Here is a 20,057-nt window from a genome sequence, read left to right on the forward strand (position 1 = left end):
AAAATTAAATTGAAAATAACACGAATAGTGTCAATTTCTTAAAACTCTCTAAAAATAATCAGAACACGCAATTATTTAACTCAAATAAGTCAAACCAAACCCACACATTATTTTAACCTCATTCTAAATGACACCCCATTTCAATTATTGTATTTATAAGGATAGATAGAATTAATTTAAAGCAAATTTGAGTAACACAAAATTCAAAATTCTTACTAAACTTTGTATAACTATTTCTAAAGTTATTCAGTATATAAAACAACATTTTAGATTAAAATAAAACACTAAAATTCCTCGTACGATTACTCAATTAGATATCATTACTTCACTAGGAAAAAAAAACAGCAACCGCTTAAAAGTTAAAATACTTTAATGAATTGTCAATCTATGATTAACATTAGTTTTGTTCGAAAATGTTTAGTAGTTTTATATTATTTAGGTGTTGGGATGACGAAAAATCGAATATATAATTTTTTTTTCTAATTCTCTGAAAGATAAATGAAGAGCAAAATTGTAACATGAGCAGATTTTAAACTCATATTAAATTAATATATGAATAATAATACTTAAACATTTTTTTACAATATTTAAAAATCATTTACTTATCATTATGTGATTAGTTTATGATTATATATATGATTTTTATTTTAGATTATATAGTAATTTTGAATCAATGACACATAAAATATTATAAAAGAAGAGTTATCTCACTATCATTATCCTTAATATATTTATCGTATTTATTTTTTCATTTTTTCCGTAACATTATCCTACACTCATCGAAGACAATTTCAATGATAAAAAAAAAACAAAACAAAAATAAATTTAAAGAGAATTATAGATTGAAATTAAGAGAGGAAAAGTAACAGAAAAGTGATGAGTCATCATTATGTTCTTAATTTAAGATCAATTCAACTCAACCGGCCCTACTCTACAAACCTAAAAGTAAAACATTACATCATAGTAGAAACCTGGCCGGAATATTCTCTCTCCGTCGTCTACCTCGGTCGATGCTTGGCGGGTTTGTTCCGCTGTGGCTTGTTGTGGTCCCGTGGTGGTGCTTTTCCGAACGCGGCGCAGAAGCCGCATGCGGAGAGTCTGGGAGACGGGGGTTCGATCGCCGGGGAGACTTTTCCGGTGCGGTAGGCACGAGTTCCGCCGTTGGAGCGGGTTCTCTGGAGGGGCGGTTCCGGTTGAAGTTGAAGGTCTTTAATCTGATCGGCGTGGATGTTGCTGGTTTGGTTTTGGTTGAATTCCTCTGATAAGAATCTATCGTCCCAAACAAAGCCAGAAGAACCCTGCCTTCTGAAAGAGACCGCAGATCTTTGAAGACCAGCCATGGCAGTGAGAGTAAGGAATTCAGTTCTACTTCAATTTCTCTTTAACTCTTGTTCTGTTTTCTTGTGTTGTTGTGTTCACTTTGTATAACTTTTTCTTCTCTATGGGCATAATAAATAAATGAGAGAGAGAGAGAGAAGACAGTTGGTGAAGATGAAGAAAATGGTTAAAAGTGGTTAATAGGAGTGTCCTATCAACGCAATGTCTCATCTCCTCCCATTTTTATTATTTCTTGATTATATTATTTAATATAGAGAGTATAGGTAGGGAAATTTGGTCTTTTTAATGAATTTTTGAGTTTTTAAAATACCAAAATCAAGTATGTAGAGATAACATAATAATAGGATTAATTATTGTATATGAAATATTATTTATTTTAAAATGTTACGATTTTGTTTTTAGAAAAATCTCAAATTATATTTTGAATTTTATTAGGTGTATTGAAATGATTTTATTTTAATATTTATTCAAAAGAAAGAAGATAACTAATAAAAAAATTTGGTTGGGGATCTTACATTAAGTAAAGGTGAGAAAAGTTTACATCATGTAAATCCTATATTATAAGTCGATATTATAAGATTGACTACTTAACATCATGTTCTTGATTAAAGTTTATCTTCACAAAATTTATTGTTTATTAAATCTATTGTTTCATCTGTTGTTGAACTATTTATTAATGAAATTTATTGTTTATTAAGTTTATTTTGTCTGTTATAAAACTATTATTAAACTATTCATTAATATCTGTTTTCAAACTATATATATTTAGAGAAAGTAGGTTGAAAATCTTATTTCAACTAAAATAAAACAATTTACGCAATATAAATAAATACAAATTTCATTTTATAAACTAATTACATAAAATCCAATTAACCTTAAAATTCACTTTCTTACTAATATAAATAATATATTTTATTGACAAATAATGGATGAGAATAATATACGAAGCTTTTAAAGATTGTGCATGTAAAGACCCTTAAAAAGCCGTAGAAAGTAATTAATATAGGAAGTTGAATAATAAATGGAGGAGGCTAAAGATTGAATGTATATTTGGATAAAATAATTAAAAAATAGTTAATTAATGGATATTTTTGGGTGGTGGTTGTGTAAATTAGAAATATAAAAAGAATAAAAATGATGGGAATTGTGACTTTGTGGGTTGTTAGGTCCACCAAGTGAGTGAGTGTGTGCACACTAACTCCACCGGCCTGTCATATCATAATCACTCAATAAATCAAACAAACTTTAATAATACCACTAATTCTTTTCTATTTCCAAGTCACCCCATTATCACACTATATTAACTTCTATGCTTATGTTACGATATATTACTTAATCTACTAACGGATTTTAATATTTGTCGATGTACCCTCCTAGTAGTCTCTTTCTCTAATGTTGTATATATTTTGCACGTTTAGAAAATATTGTCTTAAAGCTTGGAATTTATAGATAAAATGGAGAAAAAAAGAAAAATATAATGCATCTTAAAAATATTTGTTAAATGTTTTTACATTCATAGATAAAATAGAATAAATTATAAATATTTTGTCATTATTTATATAACTTCACAAAAAGAACAACAAATGATGTTTTTACATTCATAGATAAAATAGAATAAATTATAAATATTTTATCTATTTATATGAACTTTACAAAAAGAACAAAAAATGAAGAACTATGATATAATGAAAAGTGAATAACGTAAAATGAATAACATAGCCTAAGAAACTAAGTTCGATGGACCAAAGTGAATCGACTCGAACTGAACTACACTACTTTGCATTTGACTCACACCACACCACATTGTCTTGTCTCAACCTGGCTCAATTAGTGCCAACCCGACCCAACTTGAATCGACTTGAATCGAATCAAAACCAATCAACCTGACCTGAACTGAATCGCATCACTCTGCATCTGATTCACATCGCACGTCCTGTCTCAACCTGCCTCGACCAATGCTAACCTAACCCAACCCGACCTAAACCGAATCAAAATGAACCAACCTTAACTCGACTCGACCCAAACCAAATCCGTCTTAACCAAATCAAAACTGAATCAAACCAAGCCGAAGCGAAACAAATTGAACAAAACTAAGTCAAGTCAAGCGAAACTGAATCAAACCAAACTAAGTCGAGCTTAATCGAGCTAAGCCAAAGTGAACCAAATCAAACAAAACCGAGGCGAGGCGAGCAAACCAAACTGTACCAAACCGGGTTGAGCAAGTCGAACCAGAAAAAGTCGAGCTGGGTCAAACCAAGTCTAACCAGGTCAAGTCGAACAAGTCGAACCAAGATAAGTCTAGCCAAATCGAACAAAACAAATTGAATTAAACCGGACTAAGTCAAGCCCAATCAAACCGAACCAATTGAACCAAGTCGAGCTGAACTGTACAAAGTGGAATTGAACCAAACCAAACCAAACAAACCGAAATGGAGATAAAATAAAAATACATGGATCAAATTGAGACTAATATAATTATACGTAACATTGTCAAGGTCTCCTCATACTATCATTACCACATGACCCAATATCAATTTAACATGTAACAATTCTTTTTTTAATTTTTGAAAAAAATAAAAATCTAATTAAGATTAAAAAATTTGAAGTTTGAGAAAAATTATCAAAAATAAAAATCATCGGTATAATTAAACCATTTTGTAATTACCCACCTCTACTCAAAGGACAAAAGAAATTAAGTTTTCATTGAGAACAAAGTCTTTTGCATACCAATTCATTAATAACTCAGAAAAACATAGAATTGAATTTACTAAACTAACATTCTTTATTAGAATTGAATTTGATCAGTATCAATACAATGAAGTATTTTAAAATTCATTATGAAGTCAATATAGTACAAAATTAATGACTAAATGACCAATAAGAATAGGTCTTAGACTAAATCTAAAACTTTATTCAATGGCATGTGTAACCATTTAATTATTAGGATACAAATATCTCTATATCCCCACCGTAATCCACCTATAATGTGTTTCTAAAAAAATCATTTATTGAGTGTCCAATTTCAAGTTAGTTTACACACGTATAACATAACCAAACCATTAAAATAAAATGCCACGCTTAAACGATGTCCAAACAAGGTTATGTAGTCATACATTTTATATGATATCACATCTAATTCCATTTATAAGAAAAAAAATATAAAAAAAAAACCTATTTTCGAGCTAAGACCTTGTTAAATTATTTATGTACCCTATATTTATTAAGAAATATATTTGTGAGACATCAATGCAAGGATAATTTCGAGTGAAAGCAGAATTTGTTATAATTAAAAAAAAAAAATCTACTTGTTAGCTAAAAGTATGGAGTTATCTGTCTTCTATAAATTGGAACAGAAGCATATTAGCTATGAAATAAAGGAGCTTAAGTTAGCAATTGAAAGTTCTCATGTCACCTGTTAGCTAAAATTAGTTCTTCTAACATGGATAAAAAATCCCTAACTTAGACGAAACGGCAACCACGTTTTGCAGTTGCATTGATCTAGGCAAAACTTGTGCAGCGTTAGCTGCAACATAGAAGTTTGGATTTAGTATTTTTAAGCAGGCAAATCATCACAGAACGGATCGGAAACGCCTAATAACATTCTTACTTTAGAGAATCGTCTGCGCTGCGGGTAGTCTGCTGATGTGTCATGTTAAAAGATGGCCTTCCACAATTACACATTGCTACATTACTGAAGCTCTAACAAAACTAGAAAATATCGAGGTCTCATCTTTCAGAAGAACCTGTGGGTTGCCCTGTTCAGCCTGCGCGAACGAGAGGAAAGCTGATGTTATTTCATGTTGCGTGATTCTTTTTTAATGATGACAGCAACTTACATGAAATTCTTGGAATATTCAGTCATAATGCTCAGAAAGAGGATGAGGGGATTTGCTCAGGGGGAACGAAATAGAGCCAATTATCTATATTAATTTCATTTCACCATCTGACCACTAAATATACAAATAATGACCTTGAACTAGTTCCAACTCGGACAAGTGAAAAGTTAAAGAAAATAAAGCATACCAGTTTCCCATGGTCAAGAATCAGAATGTTGTCCATATTTAAAACAGTTGAAATCCGGTGAGCAATTGTGAGAACTGTCATTCCTTTGCATTCACCGGATATGGTGGTTTGCAGCAGTGAAGCAGTTTGAATGTCTACATTGGCTGTGCATTCATCCAAACAGAGAACCTAAAAGGGCAAAAGGAACCTCTCAATTACCTAATGATCAGATTTGGAAGTGGTGTGATATTTTGTTGACATACCAATACCTAGAAGCTTTTGTTCTGTGTAATATCTATTGAAGATTCCACATTGGTTACATTTATGAATAAATTGCAATATGTAAGTGGACCGACGACTTCTGCTTTACTTACCCAGAGTGAATCATTACAACCAGCAAAACTTACAATTTATGAATAAATTGCAATATTCTTAAACCATAATACCATAATCAAAAATGAATTTTAAGTCTAATTCAATTTAAACTAATTTTTACGATAAAATTTACATTTACTTATTTTTTATAATTTGGTTGTATCTTTAGTCAATGCAAAATATCCAACAATATACAACAGACTATAATAAAGTTGTCTCTTAAGAAGATACTATCATCAATAAAAAAGACAAATTAAGACCAAAAATCCTTAAATCATCATTCTTACCTTGGAAGATTTCAGAAGTGCACGGGCGAGGCAAAGAAGTTGCCGTTGGCCAACTGAAAATGACATCCCTCCTTCCTTTACAAGAAGGTCCAGCCCTCCAGCTGCTTCTACTTCCTCTTTCACATGGCACTTTTCCAATGCATTCCAAATTTTTAAGTCATCATTCATTTTGAAAGGATCTAGGTTATCCCTAGAATATTGAGAATACAGGGCATAAGTAGAAATGAAATGTAGGTGCAGTCAGAACAAATGCTAATGCAGTTTCTTCTTGAAAAGAATGCAAGAACATTATCATTGAGAAGGAGCTAAATCGGAGTTTGCGTCAGAAGTATTATGTAAAAAAAATCCAAATAAAGTACCTTAATGATCCTTCGAACAAAAATGGACTCTGAGGAACAATGGCCAAATGTGTACGTAGTTCTCTGACAGAAATATTTTTAATATCCACGCCATCAATTGAGATAGAGCCTGTACATATTGGAGTAAGACGGAAAAGAGCATTTAACACACTGGACTTTCCAGCGCCTGTTCTTCCAATTATTCCAACCTGAATACACGTCGTCTAATTAGTATTAAACATAATGCGTGTTAAACCTAAGAAAACTTCAGTACAAATTCACAAGTAGTTTACTGACTTGTGTCCCTCCAGCAATTCTAAAACTAAGATTGCAGAGTGCAGCTGGCAAAGATGGTAAATATTTCAAAGTAACACACTGGAATTCGATAAATCCTTGATTTGGCCAATCTTGATTCAAGTATAGGCCTCCAGTTTGTTCTTCTTGAGGAATGTCCATGTACTAGTAAAAATTAAACGGATATTAGGCGTCAGCGTATATATGTGTCTAAACATGTTTCAATTAAGGGAAATAAGTCTTATTCATACTTGAAGAGTTCTTTCAATTGAAACCATTTCCTTTTCTGTTTCAGTGAAGCTTGACAAAAAACTCCCCAATAAGGACACAATTGGAGCTGCATATGAGAGGGCCAATCCTACCTGTGGAAAAAAGGTTACACGTTCAATTTTGATATAAATTTGTTGATCAAATCAAAGATTTAATTAAAGGATAGCAAACAAACCAATCCTGGGGTACCAAAGTTGATGGGCAGACTGCCACGAGATCCAACAACAGCCATCACAGCTATGAAAGAGATGATAAATGCACCTAATTGCTGGAAGAAAGTAATTATTAACAACAACCAATACTCCAGATTTAATACAAATTCAAATTTAAGCTTTGGATGTACTGTATTGTTGCACGTTTAAATCTTATAGTGTAAAATGTTTTAGGTGAATTGCTTTATTTTCTCATTTTGAAATGTTAATAAATATACTTGACGTAAGACATACCTGAAGACGCAAGGAAAGCCACAAACTTGCCACTATCTCTGTGTAGGAAGTCTTCTGATACAAGGTTATATGTTCAGTGAATTTGGTAAAGAAAAAGTCCTGGTAAAAATGATCATTGTATTATAGTTAATTAGTTGCACCATCTCACATTGCTAGTATAAATTTTCCCAGTACATATGACAAGCAACTAATGCATGCAGAAGACCAAAGAAAAAAAAAAAAACCTAAAAGAAGTGCAGTAAAGTCAAGGAAATGTATTTAGGTTTAATTCAACCAGCTTACATCGTGGAGTTTACGACACTCATATATTACAATTTAGTCATATCTCTATTCATTGTAAAATTTCCAATGTAAAGGTATTGGTAAAGGCACCATAAGCAGTTAAACAAACCAAACAAATAGCAAGCACTTTAGGAAGTTCAATTGACAGTGCTGGTTATTTCCAAGTAACCTTGAAAATAACTTTGCTTTAAAGAGGTTGTTTAAAAACACTAATCGATGTCTAGCAATCTTTTCCTCTGACAGTGACAGATCTTGATAGGCGGATAAGTGTGCTGCTTGTTCATCTTTACAATAATATAAAGGTCAAACAATTAATTTCCAGCCACATCTAAATCTTTACTTAACAGCATACATATTTTTTGCAAGAAATTTCACATAGTAAACGTCGTTTTTTGGAAACACTGAAAACTACAATAGTCTGCAGCAGTAGGGTCACTCCATAAACAAAAATTTCATATCATGAATGGACGTGACAAAAAGTAAAAGGTTTTAAACAAATAGCTATTTTCTCGTCCTCAGATCTTATTGATGTGCATGTTATATCTTAAGTACCCTTGTTCAGTAAAGTTCTTCAACATGATACAATGTTCTATTTATGATCATTACTTTAAAATGACTTATGTTTACCTCAGATTTAAACGCTCTAATAGTTGATGATCCATCAAGTGTTTCAGTGAATGATGAGTATATTGGAGAGCGGGAAACACTGTCCAGCCGTCGTAATTCTCTTGATGTTGACCTGTAGAAGAACTGAAGCCACTGCATAGATCAGTTGATTGTTGTCTATTATACCAGGTTAAAGAAGTGACTATGGTTTTAAACGTTTGAAACTCAAGAAATACTGAAATAATTTATTTGTAGTTTTATAAAAGCCTTACTTTGTGCTCCATAATTATGAGGGTTTCCAAATTCTTACAATTTAATAACAAATAATCCTAATAGTTTTAGGAACTTACAGTCTAAAACAAGGAGTGTGGTTAAATATGAAAGTGTCAATAAGAAAAAATAATACCTGAAGTCTGCTGTAGATATACCAAAATGGTAATAGCAAGAGTAAGAAGAAGACCTGCAGAAAATTGAAAGATAAAAAGAGATCATGGGGAACATTAAGACAAATTTTGGTAGTTCCATAATACATATATGACAATAAGAAAACCATTGTACCTGTACATAACACAAAATTATTGTAATACCCAACAAGCCTACGAAATTCGCTAGGAGAATGTTCAGAATGAATGGAAGTGAATCATCAATGGTATAAAGATCCGAAGATAACCTGCACAAAACATAAGAAATCGTGAAACACAAAAAATCCATTGCATCATTATCTGCTATTCCCTGAAGACATCTTATTCTAACCTGTTCAGTATTCTCCCACCAGGGGTCTGATCAAAGAATTGGACAGGTGCATTCATAAGCTTGTTGAGCAATTTATTGTGTACCTTAGTTGCAGCTTGTAATCCCCCAAATGCAAAAGAGAATGCCCTCACCAATGTGAAAAATGAATTAATAATACAAAAGAGACACAGTATAGCCTGCACCATTAATTATCGTCTCAAACAAATTAGAAAATTACATTCAGTAGTAGCTTACAGTGTAGTAGGTAAATAATCAGGTAGTTTTTAACGTACTCCAAATGGTTTTAAAATAGTGAACCAAGAAATTCAAATAATGTTTAACACTGAAATTATCTGAATTACTACAAGCTTCATTTAACGACTACATTCTCTATGAGGTTTACAGGGCGCAAGTGGTGAATTCAATTTCTTTCTCTTTTCAATAGATTCAGACTTTATTAACTGAAGTTTCTAATAAAAAAACTCCTTTGGATTACTTTGAACTGTTATAACTAAGAGAAAAAAATTGAAGTATAAGTATTTTGGTGTGCTTCTTGCACTAGGCATATTTAAATGTCCATGAATGTTTCCTGTGACATAAAGTATTTAATTTTCCATGAGTCATGTCCAGAAAGAAAAATGTACTATGGAAACTAGCACTGCTGCTCATCCCCTTACCAGATAGAAAGACACAGAATATCTTGTCTGACTGCTTTCTGTTGTTGTATCAACCCAATATGACAGCCATAAATCATTTCCATTTCGAGAAGCTTGCATCAAAATAGCTGATAGGCATATAATGACTGTCATGAACCAGCCAGTGAAGACAGCATAATTCCTTCAAAAGGCACTAAATTGTTAATCAAATATTGAAGACAACAAAATCCTATCTACAAAACAGACACTCTCCATACATGTCCGATATTAGAGACGTATATGTTTGTACTTACTTATACACTCCAATTTCAACTTTTCCCTCTTTCCTCAACTCAACTTCAACTATCTCCTCTGCTCCCTCCAGAGCACGCACAATACTTGTACCAAGAAGAGACTGCTCCTTGGATTTAGAAGAAAGATTTGGGCTGCAAGATTGTCCATGATTCTGTAAAGCTGAATCAATTTCATTCGACGGAGAGAACTGTGTACATGAATTAACTGGAAAGTCGTCTGAATTTCCTATCCACTTTATGTGTCCCTTGTCCATTACAACAATCTTGTCAGCAGAAGATATTGCCTGCACATAAATTTAGATGCATCAATAAGTTAATCCTTATAAGTACACCTTTTTATAGAAATACAAAATATACTGAAAATATCATGTTCCCTGAACTTAATCAGAATGCTTGACAAAATATCAATGTAGTTATGACAATAAATGATAGTTTTGAAGAGAGTAATTTACATAGTAAATAATAGTTTTGAAGAGAGTACACAATAACCTGAATATTATGGGTACAGAGCAATCGGGTTTTTCTCTGCATAAGGGGACCTAGAATGGCATTGTATAAGATGGATTGAGCAACTTGTACATCTACTGCACTCAGGACATCATCAAGCATAACAACAGCTGAGTCATGATATAATGCCCTGTTAATTGAGCAGTATTAGAACAGTTTTCTTAATAAAATTAATCAGGGCATAAATCACTCAAAATATACTATTAGAATAAAAAGGGAATAGGATGATAGCACCTTGCCAAAGCAAGACGAGCTCTCTGTCCACCCGATAAGTTAACTCCTTTCTCACCAATATAAGCCATGTCACCTCCAATCATCAATGAGACATCAACATCTAATGCACATGCCTTCAGTGTATCAGTATACCTGTTAAGAACGTTATTTTGGTTCAAAACATATTTGTAAAGCTCAAGGTCACGTTAAGCAGAAGAAAAAGGTCTAGGTTTCAATAAGATTAAAATTATAAGGTATAAAAAACTCCTAAAGTTGAATGCATTATACCTTTCAGGATCATAGCTTTTCCCAAATAATATGTTGTCGCGCACCGTTCCAGATAAAATCCAAGGGACCTGCTGTGTGAGACTTTGAGGAAACAAAGACACAAGAAATTTCTCTCAAGGCTAAGCATATCAATTATCATATACAAACCTGTGGTACATAAGCTATGGATTCATTGGAATAAATCGAGCCATGAACAAGCTGCATTTCTCCAAGGATTGAATATAACAGGGATGATTTACCTGAACCAACCTGAATACACACAACTGGTGAAATAATTATAGATATAACCAAGTCGTTCTTCAGATATTAGAAGTAGGTTCATTTATCAATTTCATTTGTAAATATCAAAACGCTGGTGATGTCGACAAATATAGAGGACTGAGTGAATGAAGTCATGACATTCAATATATATTTCGAACTAATGATTTCAAGTATGCAAAATTTGATGGGTGAGCACATGCAACAAAATTATTTTACTTTATTTGCTAAAGACATCTTGATTAAATTCAAACAAGGATCTGACCTCTCCAATAACTGCAACAAAGGAACCCTGGGACACACTTAGAGTCACACGATTCAACACCATATTTAATGCTTGTTCCTCACTACTTGACCAAGTACAACATGCATCTTGGATAAATACACCCAAACCTTGTACAGAATCAGGCTGTTCACTTAGGAATGATGGTGGACAGGAACTTTTGTTTCCCACTTTAACTTTATCTTCAGGACAAGTGAGAAACCTACTCAACCGTCTGGAAGATATGATGGCCTGCAGTGACATTAATAGAAACTATTCATCCCAATGCATGTACAAATCAAATCTGTTCATAAAAACTATGGAATATGGGAGACTCACATCAATCAATCCATTAATTACCCAAGGGAATGAATTTAGTGGTGAAATAAGGGTGTTGAACAATGCAAGACAAGTGAAAACCTACAATAGAGTTTTTTTACTGCATTAGATTTCTTAAAATTGACAGGAAATAATTTATTGCAAAATAAAGAAGAAAAACTAGTCAGTAAGATTAGGTGAAATAAATTTGAAAATACCATTGCAGCATCAAGTTGATGTCCCATTAGTGCATAGAGTCCAAAAGTGAAAAGAGAGAAGAGAGTTGGTGTTGTAGCCCAAAAGAAAACACACCACGCATCCAAGTACTTTCGAGTCTATAAAAGTGGATGAAACATGATGATAAACATTAGAAAAGAAAGAAAGCAAACAGTTTTCTTTTGCCATTCTTTAATACTACTTCAATGGATTTCTGGAAAAAAATTACAGTTTTATCTGGAAATAAATAAAATCAGAACATATATTCTTACAGCTAAGTGTTTGACTTCCAAAGATCTTGTATCCATCAACCAACTAGAAAAAAGAAGTTCCCATCCATACATCTTCAAAGTGCGAATATAAGTCAAAAGTTCTCCTGTCTTACGAATCCTGTAAGAAAACCATAAATTTTAATATTGCAAATATGCACCAACAGATTTGATCAATCCACCATTGCCCCCAAAGAAAAAAGTAAAATGAGAAACTTAGGCAAAGAATAATAAGCTGTTAATCTTAAGCGGCAGAAGATGAGAACGGGAAATTCTCAAGATAACCAATAGCTAGAGAAAATGCATCATATTTTTAAGAATAAAATTGCTTCCCAGCCAAGCAACACTTTACTTTCTAGAAACTTCAATCAATCACTGATAACTAGAAAACTTATCCAAACTCCAAAGCAAATGAAATGATTTCACAAATGTTAGTATTTATCATAGCAGCTTATGTGCTGCAAATTATTACATTACATGTCCATGAGAGACATGTGACTGTTACTTAAATTGCTTTTTTAACATTGTGTCACAACTTCAAGAGTTAAGAAAATTTTAAGCAACATGCAAAACGCTGTGTGTGCCCTCTATAAACTTTGATGGAAAAATTATATTGACACATGTAATAAAATTGGAAAAGCAACACAAATTAATAACACAACTTACAATATTTGAGGGGGGAACTAACCAAACGAATTAAATGAGATATGAAAGTCAAAGTTAATCAATTTACTTCTAGTTACCTTTCATCTTTCTCCTTCATCATCTGCTCAGTAGCACTTGCAATCAATTGTGCTATCCATTTATTCACTGAAGATTAAATTGAGTAATAAACCAAAACATTAATTTTTTTAAATAGATAAATGAACTTCAAGGTCAAGTAAACTTTTTCTTAAAAATTGACCAAAATAAAAAGCATTTGACTTCTAGCATCCCCAGCAGGCTTTTCTTTTGAATTCTTGGGATGAAAAAACTATTTCTTAAAGAAATCCCCAATTGGAGATAATCTACGTAGCACAACCAATTTCTTCACATTAAAATTTGTTTCTTATAAAAGAAACGGTTTATTTAAATTAAAAAAACAACATTTTTATACTTTAAGAAACTCATATTAAGATGCCCTAACATACATGTTAAATCAAAACAGATAACAGACAAACATCCCTGAAAGTACAACTTAAATTAAATGTTAACGATACAGTATAAAATAAAAACTTCTCTTAAATTAAGTTATTGATAATATTTAAGAAAAAATAACTGTTTGGATTTAAGAAACAATTCTATTTATAGATACAGTTTTAACTTCTATGCAAATTCATTCCAACTGATATTCGCCTTGATGAACTCAAGCAAGTGAAAAAGGATCAAACGCAGGTTGTAAGATAACAAGTGCGGCTTATTGTCACCAAAAAAAAAAATCTAAGTGATATTTCTACCTGGTATCAATAAAATGGTTATTGCTAATCCAGATACAAATGCAAATTTGACTTGAGTATACAAAAGATAGAGAGCCACTCCAATCTGTAGAGGTAGGCTGAAACAAAGAAAAAAACTTAGTCTTTAAGATCTATACAAATTACATAGTTAATAACAGTAAAGACTTTATATCAAATGCAAGCTACAGAAGATGTTTTCCAGGTAGAATAAAATCTATTAAATCTATCTGATGTTTACCTATTGGCATTAAGAAGTTCAAATTAAAAAGGGAATACCTCCACATATCATGGAAACTATTACATAAGTTGACAGTTCGATCAGCATCCACTGACATAAATGTCTGAATTTCTCCATTTGTAAATTTTGAACGCTCTGCTAAGTTCACTCGAAGACACTTCAAACACATAAAACAATGTCTATATTTTAGTACCAAAGCATAATCATGAGTCGCTGTCAAAAGCCACGCATGCATTAGCAACAACACTAGGGGAGTATATAAAAAGAGTATGTGCATTTTGTTATTACAAAAAACTATAATTTCAGCATTCACAAACAGTTCGGTCAGCAACCACTGACAAAAATATCTGAATTTCTCCATTTGTAAATTTTAAACGGCTATGTTCACACATAGGCACTTCAAACACATGAAACAATGTATGTTTTAGTACCAAAGCATAATCGTGAGTCACTATCAAAAGCCATGCATGTATCAGTAACAACACTAGGGGAGTATATAAATAGAGTATGAGCATTTTATTATTATGAAAAAAACTATAATTTCAGCATTCAAAAACAAATAAAATAAAAGAATTGTGTACCTTCTCATAGATTAGAGTCATGATACTAGATCGCAGCTTCAGCTTCAGTTTGGAAAGATGAAAAGTATATTGTGTATCTAAAAAGGATCTAGACCAGAAGGACACTTCTTACTAATTGTTACAGGTAAATAAAACCAAAAAACATCAAAGTTATGCTAACCCATACAACAAAATATACGTTGCTCAGAGTCTAAAGGAACGTAAAAATATAGCCTGATACAAGAAAATGAAATAAAGACATGTTTAACGGTTCACTAAGAGAAACCGTTCTCTTTGCCGTTCTGCACATAGATGCTTTAAGGGGGTTAAAATTTCTGATTTGCAAAGGGATGGGATATTGTTTCAATTTTAGAAACATTAACTTTTTGTTTATTTTTTTATGTTTGAAGGTTAACTTTTCCCCTCCCACAAGTTGCATTCTTCTCTTACCTACAGTACCCTAGAAACCCTAAGTTGTTTATCTTGAACACATTGATACAATTCCGTTTTCTGTTGGAAAAGAAGAGGGTTCTCAATTCTCACTCTTTGTGAATTTAATGCTATTTACACAATTGAATAGTCATTTTATCTAATAAAGAATGACTGAATAATGGTGAGGAGTTATTCTATACAGTTTCTTTTCATGCATTTGTTTATTTCGGGATTTGAGTTTAAGACTCTCAACCCCACAAAATCATTGTGTAAGGTGAGGATTGCCCAAGCTTTGTACGTTATATTTAAGTAATAACTTTAGACAGTATGGACTAAACACCACGTTGAGGCTACAAATAAGAAAACATCCAAAGGGACGGACCAAAAGTCTAATGCAGGTTAAGGATGACCACAATCAAGATAACTTTCTAACAATAACGCACAAGAGAAGAAAAATGGCCTAAATAGATCTTATACAGTTTGGACAATCATCATCTGAACCTTAAAATTATTATGCAAGTAAAACATATAAGTGAAATATAATATAATGAACTATATAACAAGAGTTAAACTTACTTAATTATAGAGGTGAGCCCCAAGGATAATGCTAGTAAATACCCATCCCAATTCACCGAACCTGGACGAAATAACAAAAACGGAACCAATTTTTTCTTGAGTTTTCTTGTTCCCATTGTTTGATATGCAGATAGAAGGAAATTATTTAAGAAAAAATTAGGAATGGCATTACCATCACCATAACCATGTTCATGTTAATATATTTGACAGGCAGATTTTTGAAATGTTTTCAACTGACATGTGAAGTTGGGTATTAAGGAATGCAAAATAAAAGTATCGTGCCTAAAGGGAATAAAGTAATGAAGAAGTTTGTCAAACAAGAGAATAAATAAAGCATTCAGTACAGGTCAAAACTTTAATGATCACAGTGGAGAAACTTAAACTATAACTGGTTGTAACACCTTGTTGAAGAAACTGGATCAGCTTATTGAGAAGGAGTGGCCCCGCAAAACCAATAGAATCATTAATCACCTGGGAGAATTTCATACAGTTAATAGATGCATAAATAAATAGAGACAAGATAAAATAAAGGAAAATCAGATTAAATTTTGGTTTATTTATGGCCAAAAGATTGATATTTTAATATTGACATAGATATACTTCATAAAAGACACCCAAATACAAAAACAAGGACATGATAAGGACTCATTATCATATAGAAACATCTTGTGTTCCTTGTAACTAATAAGTATATGTGTCAATTGTCATGGTGTTGACATCACTAAAATTATGTTTAAAACATGTCAAGGTATATCAATCAATACCTTGGGCCATGGGATGCTATATACAAACTATCAAAAAGTCTCTACTTATTTAGAAATTGAAAAGGGTCATATTGTTCTGACAAAGATGTCAAGGTACAAGTAAAACATGTTATGTCATGCAAGATGTCATACCATCAATATATTTTCTAGTGGCACAACCGAAATTTCTAGGTACATAAACAATCAGTTATCTATCACATTAGTTGGGAAACTACCACTATTTGATTGATAGCCCTTGAACCATTGCTGTTACAGAAACCAATGCATAGTTCAAAATAAAAAGCATCTTCTGTACACATAAACTTACTGAGTTACTGGACAGGCATTAAATTTCCTTTCATTTCAAGATAAAAAGGCTAACTTGCATCTCCACAGAAAAAGTTAGAATCCCGTGTTGGAATTGAAAATTTGAAAGTGTTGAAGAAGGTATTACTTGGACGAATTAGATTCCAGCAGTCTATCACAGTCACATGGTATAAATATTGCGAATAAAGACTACAGAGTGATGCACAAGCTTTGGTTTCCATCAACTAAGATTTATCCGGTGTGTGGGAGCAAAACACAATTTCGTATTGAAAAATACCTTCAATAAACCCAGGCGGAGGTATGGCCATCCATATGCACTACAGAGTGCTCTAAACAAAGATGGATTAGAGCCATTGTTACTCAGTTGAGCTTGCCAGCAGGAAGAAATCACATCATGACAGGAAGAAGGATCCATATCAGTCGGTAGTGGCAATAGGTCATCAGAATCTAATTGTTTTACCACACCATGATTCATTACTGGAGTTATGAAGTTGAAAGTCATCAAATCCCAAAAGTTTCCATCATTTTCCTGCATAGGAAGAATATTAAAAAAAAAAAAAGTAAAAGTAAAATCATATCAGTTCTGCAAATTGGAAATAAAAATAACTGAATAAAACAACATGAAAAGAGTATATTTTCTTTAAAAAATAAACCAAACATATAATTATCTCCAAAATAATTATGAAATTTTCATAATTATCAAAAGCCCCATACTGATAAAAAAATTTGTACATTTCCCCTTTAACTCTTCCACCAACCAACTATTTAAAAAGCACACAAGAACTAAATTGTATTTAAATTCAAGTTATACTCTACACTTCATCCCATACAAAAATGAAGACTAACTACTTTGAGAGTAAGCAAAGGAGTCTATGAAGAGAATTATGTTTGATGACTAATCAGACTTACAAGGTCTTGATAACCACCTTCCTCAAGGTCCACACCATTCGAAAGAAGTGGATCCTCCAAAAAACTAAAATTGTGACAGCAAATTCATTCAGAATTAAAATGTGCTCTAGAAACAAATGTGTAATTTTCATATCTATATACTAAATCACATATACTATAAAATGAATACACTATGCTTGCTACTACAATCAAAACAACTCATTTTAAATGACATCAAATGCTACCTATAGAGCATATAACCAAGGCTATTTACGAATCTAGCATGGCAAACAGTTTAAAGGTCAAGTAAATGGTTTAAACTAATGTGTTCAAAAGAGAGAGAGATTATCAATTTTAATAGCTTCTTTTAAAATTTTATCTAATGCTTATCAATAATTTTATCGAAAAAAGAAAGTGACCGTGTAAGAAACAAGTGCCAGTATATACCTGTTTTTGTAAGATGGTCTCTTTATCCTTATCACATTGATGGCTATGCCAAATGAGATATTCAAGAGAACGACTAAGCTTTCCGTGATGCAAATTGAAACCTACTATTAAAAGTGCGTCAATTTTCACATGTGACTTACTGATTAACAACTTATTTGAAAACAAATAAAATTATTAGTACTGAAGCTAAACTTGTCATGACCAATCAAGAAAAATCTAAGCCAGGATATAATAGCACCTTAAATGATGAAATCTTTGTCATCAAATACAAAACTGCCAATATTGCTTTAGGAATCCACCAGAAACATAAAACACGATTGAAGACAATGTGGTGACTGCCGCCACGCTTTGTGAAGAAAATAATATTTACCTACATATAAATACAAGTGAATAATTACATTACAAACAATCAAATGCCATAAACTCTACATAAAACTAGCTGAGATCTAAAAATCAGGAAGCTTACCCACACCATCAACTCAGAACAGCTATAGAACCATTTATGATATCCAACAATGTGACTACTATGCTCTTTCTTCCACAGAAAAAATATGTCTACAATTGAAAGACATGCTCCAAAAGCTGGTATAAAATCCATGACTATTTTTTCTGGAAAGTTCATCTGTTTATTCAATGTAAACCATCAAATATGAATATCATTTATCTCAGGTACATACAACTGTAGATTACAGAAATTATATGCGGAGATAATGATAACTTTTCCATGTGAACCAGATGATTTTAATTCCACAAAGTTTGACAATATTGGACAATCACTTGCTGTAGAGAACACCTTACATAGAAACACTACAGGATAAGAAGGCTCACAAGTAAGTGTTGTGCAAACAGAATACAGTGGTTTATAGATTTTTTACATCATACCAGAATTTCCTCCAGGATGAAGATAATAGGGTCTATTGGGGTTTTGTGTTACGTCCACGCTACTGTTGGTAGCAGTGACCATATTTATATGCAAGAAAGAAGAAAGCCAAGAACAAACAAGAAAAAGACGGAAGTAGATCAAGAACAATCAAGAAGACGGAGGGTAAAACCAGTGGCAGCAGAGTGTGAATTAACTCTGGCTCTGATACCATGTTGGAAATCTTGATTCAAACTTGTATGCAGAATGTGTAAGCATGAGATGAAAACACCTCAAAAGGAGCTGCATGTACATTAACACATGTCCATAAAAGCCAAGAGGAGTTTAGGAGTAAGAAACTGTTTTCTTATTTTTCTCTTGATGTGAATGAAGATAAGCCTATATGTAGGCTTTTACAGAATAAAGGAAAAATAACATAAAGGAAAACGAAAAACGGGTTTCTTAACATCCCTTAACAAAAACTTCTAAGATCAGTGAGTACCTGGCCATCTGACCTTCGATCAATCTTGTGACTAAATCCAAGCACAACGACCATAACAACAGTCACTATGTTAACTCCAAAACCTAAAACAGTACGAAATATTAAGGAAAATCAATTCATATCTATTTGTGTGTATAGTGAGTGAGCTGAAACTAAAATCTCAAAAAGAATGAGGATATATGTCTTCAAAGCAGTCAGAGAACCTCTCTCCATCCCAAATCTGTAAACCAGTAAAAAAGATACAAGTCAGGATGAGATTCCAATGAATTTTCATGATCTTTAATGTACAGACATTAAGGCACACTATGATATTCCTTTAATTTTTAGTCATTTCTCAATATCTCAGAAAGATTGTTAATCACTAAGATGCAGTAGCACAGTATAGTTAATTTTGAAGTCAAGCTATCAAAAAAGAACTAAAGAAAGCTGAAGCAAAAAGAAACTGACATTATTACTTCTGTGTTCAAAAGAAAGAAAAACCAAGAAACACATAATAAATGGAGAATAAGTCTTCATGCAATAAAGAACTACAGTTTCTTTGGACGGAATCGAAAAAGAACACGGGTAGAAAAATACAATTGTAAAACGATAAAATTTAAAGAAAAAATGTCAAGAAAAATGGTGGTAGATCAAATCACAAAATGTATGGCAACGAGTGACAAGTGTTGGTTGCTTGTAGAAAATAAAGAAAAACAGAACATTGGAAAGAGGAAGAGATACTTACAAATGAAGAATTAGGGCAAATTAGATGCAGGATATCGTCCATGGAATAGAAGAAGAGGAGAGACAGAACGACTGA

General features: G+C 32.4%; 2 protein-coding genes across 10 annotated transcripts; both read right to left on the minus strand.

Annotated features, from left to right (window-relative positions):
- Nucleotides 1–820: 820 nt before the first annotated feature.
- LOC106761517 (MAPK kinase substrate protein At1g80180) lies at nucleotides 821–1,495 on the minus strand. The gene has a single exon (XM_014645073.2). It carries the CDS (start codon nucleotides 1,338–1,340, stop codon nucleotides 999–1,001), a length of 342 nt encoding a protein of 113 aa, XP_014500559.1. The 5' UTR covers nucleotides 1,341–1,495; the 3' UTR covers nucleotides 821–998.
- A 2,630-nt stretch (nucleotides 1,496–4,125) lies between these two features.
- Nucleotides 4,126–20,057, minus strand: LOC106762324 (ABC transporter C family member 13). Of its 9 annotated transcripts, none has more exons than XR_002668019.1 (37): nucleotides 19,983–20,057; nucleotides 19,438–19,478; nucleotides 19,259–19,349; nucleotides 18,364–18,519; nucleotides 18,136–18,267; nucleotides 17,898–17,998; nucleotides 17,472–17,535; nucleotides 16,840–17,091; nucleotides 15,894–15,963; nucleotides 15,493–15,553; nucleotides 14,506–14,593; nucleotides 13,963–14,081; nucleotides 13,687–13,784; nucleotides 12,994–13,060; nucleotides 12,254–12,371; nucleotides 11,984–12,100; nucleotides 11,787–11,867; nucleotides 11,451–11,699; nucleotides 11,075–11,176; nucleotides 10,928–10,995; nucleotides 10,661–10,792; nucleotides 10,409–10,556; nucleotides 9,920–10,203; nucleotides 9,648–9,807; nucleotides 8,992–9,167; nucleotides 8,797–8,908; nucleotides 8,645–8,698; nucleotides 8,260–8,382; nucleotides 7,351–7,404; nucleotides 7,080–7,172; nucleotides 6,886–6,996; nucleotides 6,638–6,799; nucleotides 6,362–6,549; nucleotides 6,003–6,192; nucleotides 5,362–5,529; nucleotides 4,946–5,102; nucleotides 4,126–4,861 (listed from the first exon to the last, which is right to left on the minus strand). XR_002668019.1 is itself a non-coding variant. In XM_014646175.2 (36 exons), exons 1-36 carry the CDS (start codon nucleotides 20,022–20,024, stop codon nucleotides 5,022–5,024), a joined length of 4,398 nt encoding a protein of 1,465 aa, XP_014501661.1. In that variant the 5' UTR covers nucleotides 20,025–20,057; the 3' UTR covers nucleotides 4,126–5,021. The 9 variants fall into 9 exon arrangements, 2 of the variants coding, with proteins under 2 accessions (XP_014501661.1, XP_022637121.1); XR_001375809.2 differs by having other exon boundaries at nucleotides 4,127–4,861; nucleotides 7,351–7,449; XM_014646175.2 differs by having other exon boundaries at nucleotides 4,126–5,102; nucleotides 7,351–7,449.

This window comes from Vigna radiata, chromosome 5 (genome assembly GCF_000741045.1).
Source record: "Vigna radiata var. radiata cultivar VC1973A chromosome 5, Vradiata_ver6, whole genome shotgun sequence".
NCBI classification, from domain to species: domain Eukaryota; kingdom Viridiplantae; phylum Streptophyta; class Magnoliopsida; order Fabales; family Fabaceae; genus Vigna; species Vigna radiata.